At 35.9% G+C, this 12,021-nt stretch overlaps 1 protein-coding gene across 1 annotated transcript in view; it reads right to left on the minus strand.

The window, feature by feature from the left end:
• The window catches only part of VEGFC (vascular endothelial growth factor C), a 90,347-nt gene that overhangs the window by 16,932 nt on the left and 61,394 nt on the right, over positions 1-12,021 (minus strand). The window contains exons 2-3 of the mRNA XM_081812884.1: positions 5,188-5,401; positions 3,441-3,721 (exon numbers count right to left, since the gene is read on the minus strand). Coding sequence (XP_081669010.1) covers positions 3,441-3,721; positions 5,188-5,401 — 495 coding nt within the window. The remainder of the gene's footprint in view (positions 1-3,440; positions 3,722-5,187; positions 5,402-12,021) is intronic.

The following is a 12,021-nucleotide window of genomic DNA, read 5'->3' on the forward strand; positions in this document are numbered from 1 at the left end:
AACAACAGAGATCTGTTCTTGGCTTTATGGAGGAGATGGACATTAATCAAATAATAATGGCTATACTGTTATAAACTAGGATTATAAGCTGTAGTAAGTGCTATGAAAGATAAGTATGGGAAACTATAAAGCATTTAAAAGAAATACAGGATCCAATCAAGGAGGTCAGAAAAGTCCCCCCCAAGGACTTGTTGAGCCACGTGATAGAAGAACTGGTACCTCAGCAGGGAGGAGACTAGCAGGAGAGGTTGCCTTAAAAGTGTGAGCAAGGATGGAGGGCTAGAGGGGACACAGTGTTTCCTAGGGACTTAAGGAAGCCTAGAGCATTTGGGAGCACAAAAAGTTAAGGACAAGGGACAGTTACGTCAGATGGTTCTGTGGAGGAAGGCAGACATTTAAGGCTGTGATAAAGATTTTGGTCTTTTTCTAACAGTAGTGGGAAATCATTGAAGGGTCTTTATGCTGGAGACTGACACCACTAGATTTGTGTCTTAAAAATATCACATTTGGGGGCTATTAAGAGAATGCATGGGGACGAGGGGAAATGGAAGCAGGAGAGCAGAGGGCAGGGTTTTCATTAGCTGGAAAGAGCATGAAAAGCATGTTGGACTAGTGATGGTGGTCGACATGGGGAGTCAAGATACTTAGGGGACAAAATGAACATCTGATTTGGTGACAGGCTGGACGTGTCACAAGAGAAGGGAGATGTCAGGGATGACCCCTGTGTTTCTGACTAGAGATGAAGTCAAACATCAGGAGGGGAAACCACAAGGCCAGGGTGTTGTTTGCGCTGAGTGTGGTGCTGGAAACAGAAAGCTTGTCTAAGGGACTACTGCACAAAACATTTGAGCATGTATATCTAAAGAAGATATGTTTTGAAATATGTGGTTCAAATATTAAAATAAATATTACACCTTAAAGCATGAGGCATTTTTTAAAGAAAATTCATTTTAAAACATTTTTTTTTCTATCAACAAGGCATAATAGAAGAATCTGTGGAAGAAATTAGTAATGAAAAATAGCTTTACATATTGTCAACTGGCAACTGATTTTCACCAAGAAAATAAATTAACTCCAACGAAACAAAACCCCAATGCTAAAACAGTTATTACTCAACGTTATACTTTCACAATATGAGCACTTTGAAAGTAAAGTTTCATCTAACAACCGAATCCAGTAAGGCATTTTTGAAATGATACATAATGAGCTTTTAGTAGATACATTTTGTTTGGTGAAATAATTCTTCAAGATGTCTTTTGAGGCTATTTCATGTCATCCCATTTTTAAAACAGATATAGCCTTTTGGTCTTTGGAAAATGCAACTGGCATATCTAGACTTTTGAAGAACAACCAAACTGATACTGATTTAAGTCAAACCCCGTAACAGTAATAATATAATCTAGGATACATATCATATTGCTTAATCAAAGTATTTAAAAACATATGCTATTAGAGGCATTCCAAAAATGTAATATCCTCACTCATATTTATTTTCTCTATTTTTTTAAAAAAATGACATTTCAAGAAACTCAGAAGGCCAAAAATCCTTTTATAGAATTTGGCTTAAATATAAAAGCAGCAACATTTTAAATATTAAGATCTTTTTTAAAAATAAATGTTAGTTTTTTGGGGTTATCCTACTGGAATAAGTATTTGTTTTGATTAAAAAAAAGTGTTAAGTTCCAACACTTATTAAAGATTTTTAAATCCTGTTTTACTTCAGGGTTAAGATAAGATAAACACTTATTATCCAGTAAAACCTGTTAAATTAGTAGTATTTTATTCAAAATAGTGTACACTAAATCTACAGTTTCTTAGCTAACAAATTCCTAATTACTGTTTGATGAAGATGGAGGGGCAAGGGTGGGGGAGCCCACAAAATAGTTTTGCTGTGCTCAATCACTATAATTATATGTCATTCTATTAAAATATAAGAATTTTATCGAGCACAGAAATGTTATCCCATGACCCACAAACATATAGTCTACTGATTAAGTTTCTAAATGTGTGAATATATTTAGAATTATGCTGCGTCTCTTGCTAACGTTTGCCAGAAGGAACACTGTGTCATTGTGCTGGATTCTAGAAGGTAACCAAGAATAGATAAACACCTTCTGGCTGTGCTTAACTATGATGATAACAGGAATGATGTCAGGCCACAAAGCATCACCTTTTAATTTTTTTTTTAATCTTTAGAGTTCAGGCACAGGTAAGTTGAATAAAAAATTCAGTTTTATAATTTACTTATTTTTTGTTTCTTCTTGCAAGTCTTAGTATCTAAAATGGTTAATTCCTTCATCAGGCATATGAGCAATACAAAGAAATACAATTTTTTCCCCCAAAAAGCAGTTTTGATTGTACAAGAGGACAGTGTCTCCAAACCCAGAGCCCAAATGATCATTAGAGTAAAAATTTTAGAAATTTCCAACAGATGAGAAAGCGCAGTTGAAGAAACTCAGGTAATCTTAATTTTCATTTCCACTTAGTTATATTAAAATAGGAACAGATTTTATTAACGGGATACAAGCTTTCAGTCAGCTCAAGTTTGTGTGAGAAGAAGCTTTCATTGTATGTATTCCAAGTATAGACATTATTTGACTAAAAATGTTAATTTGTTGTCATTCCACATTGTATCAATCAAACCTCACATCACATTTTTGAAATTATTTTTCAAAATAATTGTGCAGTTCTGAATGTAGCCACATTACCTGTGTTACTTCAACTCTCAAAACTGATTGGCAAAGTCTTCCAGCCAAACCCAAGTTTCTGTTTTGGGAAGTTTGCATCAGCCCAGCTCATGGCCTGGGCTTCCCCGAACATTTCTGTGCAGAGGCCAGTGGTACACAGCCCTTTAAACAACACTCTCTGGTTATCACCAGCTCATAAACATGCCCTCTGATAGCCAGCCACCTCTCTCACGAAAGACCTGCAATGCAGGTTAGCGCATCTGCGCTGAAAATCCCGGACCAAGCCTTAAGGTAAGTTTCTTGGTTATTATCTCAAAAGCGTCACATCTAATGTGATGGGACTTCACAGGTAACTCAAAATACCTGAGATTTATAGTGTCAGAATATTTGCTTTGCTTTCCAAATGGACACAATGAGTATGCTCAGAGTGTTGGCTTATTTCAATATTAAACTGCTGTTGTACAGAACACACGTTTTGTCACACGTTTTGAACTTGTGGTTTGTGCCGTAGCTCTTTAATCAGAAGACTTAACCATTTAAAAGTAATTGATTGCCAAATGACAATATTTAGATCAGACACACACACACACGTTCATATGTATATCTATTACCTGCTTCCCTTGGCTTTGACAGCACTATTAGGAACAGAGCTCATAAAGCAACAGTAACTTTCTTTGTGAGATAACAGCCTCAACACCACAGGATACTGAGAAGTGCACTTCATTCCCCAAAGACAACGGAAGCAGCTCAGAAGGACATGGAGTGACTGCAGAGGGACCAAAGCTGTGGCCAGGGACTGAGGTCGGGGACTGAGCGGGCTCCCCGCGGGGCCGGCACACCTACCGTCTTGCTGAGGTGGCTTGCGCTGGTGTTCATACACTGTAGGCCCTCGCTGTTACAGCAGCCTCCACATCTGTAGACGGACACACATGGAGGTTTAAAGAAGGTGTTTGTTGCTGCTCCAAACTCCTTCCCCACATCTATACACACCTCACGTGGTATGCACTGAGTCTTTCTCCACTCATTATCAATACCTGTCGAGTCATAGGGAAGGCCGTAAGTTACACAGAAGCCAGCGAGGGGGAAGAGCCCACAGCAGTTGGAAGTCACATTTGATTTCAGATTTTCAGACTGAAGTATAATACATAATGTTAAAAAGGGAAGAGCTGACAGGATCCTAAATTGCCCTGCGGATTGGAATGCAATATAATATTTATTTAATATTTTAACAGAGCAGCAAATGATATTTTCTTAAAAAATGAATTTCTGTAGCCAGGTAACACGCTAAGTTAGGATTATGCTTTCTTAAAACAACAACGACTTTTCTGCAGCACTTATGTTTGGTTTTCTTTGCTTAAGAAAATGAAAATTTAATAGATAGATGTGCGGAGAGAGAGTCACGCTCATTTGCTATGGTGTGTACTATTTTTGCGGTCTCAAAGCAAAGATAAACAACATGATTTAATTTTTTCTTTCTAAACGGAGATGTAAATGAGGACATTGCTATGGGTTTGGACTGAATTCAAAGATCATTTTCAGGCAGGCTATCTGGCAGCTTTGGGGAATGTCACTTGAAATGCAAGGGTATCTTCCATCAACTGGGACATATATCCTGAACTAAGTGTCTCCAGGAAACTCAAAATTTCCTATTCCTTTTATGCTCTCCCTTGGAATTCTGTTTCCAGTGAGTTAGGGGTTTAGCCCCAACACCGTGGACTCTTTAAATATTGCATTATAGATGATGTACTTCTTAAACGTTCTAGCTTCTTTTTTCCCATCTTTTCCCTCAAGTAACATTTTTAGAAAAAAGGATATAAACTATGGGTTATTCAAACTTGAACCCATTTTGCTTGCATGTGTTCTCAAAATAATTTGCAATCTCAAACCATGGTAGTGATTACTATCTAACAACTGGAGGGAGTTATTTTTTTTTTAAAGTAGTCCACCAATTTATACTATGCCATTTTATGCAGCATCATAATTTTTTGTGATGCTCTCTGCTAGATCTTTTAGTAGCTTTCCCCAAGTCCAGATCCCAAGCCACCTGTGAAACAGCAAGGCAATAAGAAGTCTTGAAAAAGATGATTCGGGGTGATTTAGAAATTAAGCATTTCTGAATCCAAATCAGAAAATGTACATGCAATTATTTTGTAAGATATAGAATGTTTAAATGGTTAAACTGAGACAGTGTGGAAAATATATCTTCAGGTTTTTAAAATTTTGCAATGGAGTATCACCTTAATTAAAAAGAATGTGTTGGTAGGCCTGTAGCTTTCTATTTTTATATTTTGAGAAATCCTCTTAACCACTCACAGTGGTTAAGTTGTAAAATGTTATATTTTGAAAATCTTTATTCTTATTTTGTTTGCTTTCAGCCCTAAAGGCATTTAGTAGTACAAAAGCTGAAATTAAAAAACAAACAAACAAACAAAAAACAGGCTGGCAGATCTCACTGGGTGGATATATAAAGCTTATCATATATTTTCTTTCCCATACTTACTTTTCAAGATCTCTGCATTATAATATGCTGCAGCAAATTTTACAGTCTCTTCTGTTCTTGCATTGATGTTGGGCTGTTCTTTATAACGCTGCCAGCCGCCTCTCCTTAATTGACACTTGTACATTTTCCAATATTCTGGGTAGAGTACGGTCATGAGCTCATCTACACTGGACACCGACCGCAACTGTTCCTCCAGATCTTTGCCTGCATATGCCTATCAAAGAAACATGCAAGATCCATCAGTTATCAGATTAAGAGATTTGAAAACAAATGAATGAAAAAAACCTCTAGGTTTAATGTTATATATGTCAGACCCTTATTAAAAATATTATTAATTATCCCTGAATTACTTAACTTTACTTGGTAAAATTATATTCGTCTTTTAATTTGAAGCAATACCATGATTATTTTTTTTCCTCTGTTGTACCATTAACAATTTATTATACTTGCTTTTCACAAAATTATCCATCTCTTTACTCATCTATGATTAAAAATGAAGTACCAACAACCAACTTTGTAAACTATATATTTGGTTTTTAAGGCAAAAATTTTGTGAGACATAATTTTAATTTCCTAAGTAGCTTGTTTGATTTATAGTTTTACATAATTGGCAAATTTTTAAGTTTGAGAATTTATTCAATCTTGTGTTACCCTCCAATACATATAAACTCAAGTCCACTCTAATGCTTTGCTTCGCTTTTAGTTATCAGCATCAATAAAATACAATTAAGCAGGATACTTGAAATTAGGAAACTTGGTTTTACGGAAGCTATTTTAGAATAAATAATTCCATCAAGAATGGGATTTCAATAACAGTATTACAGGTTTATGTTTTGGCAGAACCTCCCAAGTATTTCCAAAAAATCTGATTGTCGAGATTTATTTTTGCTATGAAAAGACATGAAAGAGTTTGGAGAACATTAATTCTGCTCATAAATAACTGTCTATATTAGTGTGTCCAATTAAGTAGAACATCCCAAGTTATATTCAGGTAGTTATCACAATTATGAAAAAAATAGAGTTTTCTAAATTATTCTTTGAAATTAAGGGAAAATGGGACATTGTTTAACTTCATATAAAAGTGAAATACAGGGGCACCTGGGTGGCTCAGTCGTTAAGCGTCTGCCTTCGGCTCAGGGCATGATCCCAGGGTCCTGGGATCGAGCCCCGCATCTGGCTCCCTGCTCCGAGGGAAGCCTGCTTCTCCCTCTCCCACTCCCCCTGCTTATGTTCCCTCTCTCTCTGTCAAATAAGTAAATAAAATCTTTAAAAAAAAAAAAAAGTGAAATACAACATCAAATGTTTATTTTATACTGTCATGCTTATCCCAGCTTTTAAGTCTTAATATGGGAGGAAACACATTGGAAATTGGTTCTTAAAATTTAGCATACACAGGAATCAGGTGGAGACCTGTTAAATGAAGTAACCACTCCCCACCCAGAGGCCTTGGATGAAGATCAACAGTCTACATTCTAATAGTTTTCTCCTTTCTAGTTCTTTTTTTTTTTTTTAAAGATTTTATTTATTTATTTATTTGACAGAGAAACACAGCGAGAGAGGGAACAGAAGCAGCGGGAGTGGGAGAGGGAGAAGCAGGCTTCCTGCGGAGCAGGGAGCCCGATGCGGGGCTCGATCCCAGGACCCTGGGATCACGACCGGAGCCGAAGGCAGACGCTCAATGACTGAGCCACCCAGACGCCCCTCCTTTCTAGTTCTTGATGTACAAAATTAATGTATTTGCTTTAAAAGTCAAAATACTATTTAAAGTCTTTTCACCATTATTTTGAATAATCAGTTATCCTGATGTAGGTGCTATTTATACTTTATTTTGAGAAATATAACTAATATTTCTTTTATCAATCTAGAGCCTCATAGGCAGTAGATTATAAAAGGTGTTCCTTTCTATTGGATAATAAAATTGGCTATTAATTTTAGGGTTTCCCTTTCCCTCATTTATTGTGTCAATGGGGTATATCACTTAATCTCTTTAGGTCTGTGTTCTGAAAATACTGATATTAACCCACTAGCTTCTGGAATATATATATATATTTTTTTTTAAATGATTTTTTTTAAGATTTTATTTATTTATTTGAGACAGAGAGAATGAGAGACAGAGAGCATGAGAGGGAGGAGGGTCAGAGGGAGAAGCAGACTCCCTGCCGAGCAGGGAGCCCGACGTGGGACTCGATCCCGGGACTCCAGGATCATGACCTGAGCCGAAGGCAGTCGCTTAACCAACTGAGCCACCCAGGCTCCCCGGCTTCTGGAATATATAGGATGATTCCTGATATGCCATACATCCATAGAAAATATAATTCCCTTGAATAGATGGAGGGTGGGGATGGAGAGATCCCAGCTTAAATGAAAGTGACAACATCTCCTCACACAGTTTCCCAATTGTTTATGAAATATTCGTCTCAGGAAAAATCTCATATATGACACAATATTCAAGAATCAAAAATGTCTCAGAATCTAAAAGGACTGCAAGCAGAGAGAAAGGTTGCAAAAGTACATGGGTAGATTTTTGGTCATCGCTACCTAAAATGAAATGTCATGGATGGGTTTCTGTCTGCCTTTGCTAGCCAGCAGGAGCACCATGGGACTGTGTGACTGGTGGGTCCCTGGGATTCTTTTCCCCGTAATTGGGCTAGAATTAAAGTCAAGTTGTGACCTCAGCTGATCACATGAAACTCACACGAAGAGGCATGAGTGTTCATTCTGCCAGGAAGAGTTTCAATACCACACACACCAATGTTAACCGACACAAGGAAAGGTACACACCAGGCTGTACAGAAAAAGACAGTGGGGAAGAGGGGCTTTCAATTAAGTATTATTCAAAGTTTTAAGACAATCAAAATTGTACTTCAGATTTTGTACTTCAAATTTTAGAAAAAGAAAATAACAATTGTATCTATGACAGAAAACCCCGTTACTCAGTAGATAAATAGAAAAATGTAAGCATACAATTCACAATAGAAAAAAACGCAATATAAAAAACCGAAAAAAAAAAAAAAGTGCCAAAGCCAAACTACAACATAGGAATAGAAAATAAAAGTTATATTTGTACTCTTAGGCTGAAAAAAGGCTTTTCTGAAGGTGAATATAAAGATAAAATGTAGGGGCGCCTGGGTGGCTCAGTCATTAAGCGTCTGCCTTCGGCTCAGGTCATGATCCCAGGGTCCTGGGATCAAGCCCCACATCAGGCTCCCTGCTCAGCAGGATGCTTGCTTCTCCCTCTCCCACTTCCCCCGCTTGTGTTCCCTCTCTCGCTGTGTCTCTCTCTGTCAAATAAATAAATAAAATCTTAAAAAAAAAAAGATAAAATGTAAACTATCTGTATGGTAGAAAATACTGTAAACTAAAAGACAATAAAGTAGGAAAACTATTTGCAATATACATGACAGATGGAGAAGGACTAATGTTCTTAAAATATCGCATGAACATGTTAATGACAAAAAATAAACAGATACTTCAATAGAAAAATGGGCAAAGATCTTAAACTGAATATTCACTGAGAATAAATATGTTAATATGTATTTGGTGATGGTAAAAGTGAAGGAAACCATAATTTCTTTCAGTCCTGGTGGGAATATAAATTTGGAAAGCTATTTAAGGCAAATGTGTTTTTTCAAATTGAAAGGACTTAAAAACAAGCTCCATTTTAGACAGCAAATTCACTTTGGAATTAAATTTTCCATCCAATAGAAGTGAGAATATAATTATGCCAGATATATGTACAAATACATCATGGGGCTATCATAATGAATTTAAAAAAACAATCTATACAGATAATAATAAAGAACTGATTAAATAATATACAGTACAAACATAAATGTGATAATACAGATGTATAATTGAGACATGTAAAGAGGTTCATAAATACTTTATGAAGAAGTATTATACAACTTAGACACAGTACACAGGAATTTTACATATGTAGTAAATCTTTTCACAAAACCAAATTCACATATAGATTGTATGCATACATTTGTGTATACAGACAAGAGTAAAAGGTATGCAGCAAAAAAAAAAAATATATATATATCCATGTATATGTATCTTCTCCAAATTGCAGAATTAAGGTAATTATTATGTTCTTTATACATTTTTGTAGTTTAAATTTTATTTTTTTTAAAGATTTTATTTATTTGAGAGAGAGAGAGAGTGCATACAAGCGGGGGAAGGGGTAGAGGAAGATGAAGAGGGAGAACAGATTCACTCCCCACTGAGCAGGGAGCCTGATACGGCCTCGTTCCCAGGATCCTAAGATCATGACCTGAGCTGAAGTCAGACGCTTAACTGACTGAGTCACCCAGGAGCCCCTGTACTTCAAATTTTAAATAATGTACGTATATAATTTTTTACTATTAGAATGAAAATTTAAAGTAATCCTCTCTAAGTGTATTGGCTCTTATTTCAGCCTTCATTTGCTTTACTCTTATGTCCGTAGAGCATGCCTTTGACATATTACTTAATTTAGAGCAACCACTAACAAAAGCAGAAGCTATCATAGACAAAATGGTATAAAAATACCTTGATACTGAGAAATTAGTTTACTTATTCCCATTAGACTTTAATTATTGTATCTGTGGAAGAAAAAGAAGCTTTAGTATCAAAAGATCAGATTTCCTTCTTGGCTAAAGACCTTATTTAATTGGGGAAAATTAGATTTCATTTCTTTCAGTCTCACTTTACTCTGTAAAATGGGAATCATAGTATCTTTCTCTTAGAATCTCTGTGATGATTCAAATAGACATTTGATATAGAATTATGTTATACATCTTATCGGTAAGGGTGGAATTACCTGTCATTATAGCATCTTTAGAGAGCAAATACACAGTACAGAGATTGTTTTTTAGATAAATTGAAATTTTTACTCAATCTGGAACTGTAACTCTCAGTATTGTACCAGTCCTGGGATATTTCTTTCAATCCACCTTCTGCATTTTTTGTTCTAAATGAGCAGCAATCTAGGAATTCAGCATTGTCAGCTAAGCGATAGTGCTATTGAGTGAATCCGGAGAAGACCCAAATCTTAAGGATAGATATTGCCAGTTAACCATGGCACGTTCACATTCATATTCTACTTTTGAGGAATTAGAAGGGGTCCTGGTAAACCTAGAAGGAGTTCTGAACCAGGGACACACTCAAATCTTTCAAGTAGAAGTGCTATCCACGTGAAAGCTTCCTTCTCTTTTCCTAGATCTATTGAGGTCATCATACAGTTTTAATCCTTCCTCTTGTTAATGTGGCATATCACATTGATAAACTTGTGAATATTGAACCACTTTAGAAACCCTGGAATAAATCCCACCTGATTATGGTGAATTATCCTTTTAATGTGTTGTTGAATTTAGTTTGCTAATGTTTTTTTGAGGAATTTTGCATCTATGCTTGGTATCTAGGTCAGAGATATTGACCTGTAGTTTTCTTTTTTTGTAGTATCTCTGTAATCAGGGTAATGCTGACCTTGTAGAACAAATTTGGAAGTTTTCCTTCCTTTTCTATTTTTTTGGAGTACTTTGAGAATAGGTACTAACTCTTCAAAGGTTTGGTAGAATTCATTGTGAAGCCATCTGGCCCTGGGCTTTTGTTTGTTGGGAGCCTTTTGATTACTAATTTAATTTCATTACTAGTAATCTCTGTGTTCAAATTTTCTATTTCTTATTCAATACTGGAAGATGCATATTTCTAAGAATTTGTCCATTTCTTCTGGGTTGTCCAATTTGTTGGCAAATAATTTTTCATAATATCCTCTTATAATTCTTTGTATTTCTGTGGTATTGGTTCTTATTTCTCCTTCTTCATTTCTGATTTTATTTATTTGAGTCCTTTCTCTTTTTCTCTTGATGAGTCTGGCTAAATGTTTTCAATTTTCAATCTTTTTAAGATCCAGCTCTTAGTTTCATTGACTGTATTATTGTTTTCTTTTGTCTTTTTTTTCCATTTATTTCCATTCTAATCTTTATTATTTCCTTCCTTCTACTAGCTTTGAGCTTTGTGCGTTCTTCTTTTTCTAGTTCCTTTAGGTAGGTGTAAGTTTAGGTTGTTTACTTGAGAATTTTCTTGTTTCTTGAGGTAGGACTGTACTACTATATCTAAATGCTTTTTTGAGCCTTCATGTTCACCATTGTTTTCCAGCATGTTGAGGCCCTTTGCTTGAATGCTGATATATTCCTTTTATTTTCCAAAGGGATTTAATACATCTGACAATAGAAAGTGTCTTACAAATGGATATTAAACTAATAAAAACCCTCAAGTAATCTAAAAATGAATCTAATTTTGTACTCTACTTTGAAGGGATCAATTAGGAGGTTCCAGTGATGACTCTTATGTAATGCTCAGCCTGTATGCATTTGCAAACAACAACCTATGTGACATTCAGTGGAGGATTTTGAGTGCTATGGAAGTCAAGCTGAGTGTGCAATGTCAAAGGCAGGGAGCTATAATTAGGAACAAACCCCTTCTTGATAATTCATGTACCTAGAACACATTCCCTTCTTACTCTAACAGAAGAATGATGATTCCAGAAGTTCCATGATGAGAAAGAATTTTGGGGATTCACTTGCAAGCTGTAATTCCCCTAATTATGAAGAATCATAGTATAAAGTGAACACTTGAGGTGGCCCTGGCTATGGATCCTAATCACCTTTACATTTTGCACACCTAGCTTGCAAAACCTGGTTTCCTCTTGCTTCTCTTTGTTGACTAGGGATTGTCCAGATGTCTGCTAGGGGCATACAGGTTGTCCTTCCTCTCCCAAACTGTGACAACACAGGGAGTAAATGATAAGTAGCAAGTCATCAAAGATTAGTGTTAGTAACGGCCTAGCAT

This window comes from Leptonychotes weddellii, chromosome 2 (assembly GCF_054177405.1).
Source record: "Leptonychotes weddellii isolate Sample4059 chromosome 2, ASM5417740v2, whole genome shotgun sequence".
NCBI classification, from domain to species: Eukaryota; Metazoa; Chordata; class Mammalia; order Carnivora; family Phocidae; genus Leptonychotes; species Leptonychotes weddellii.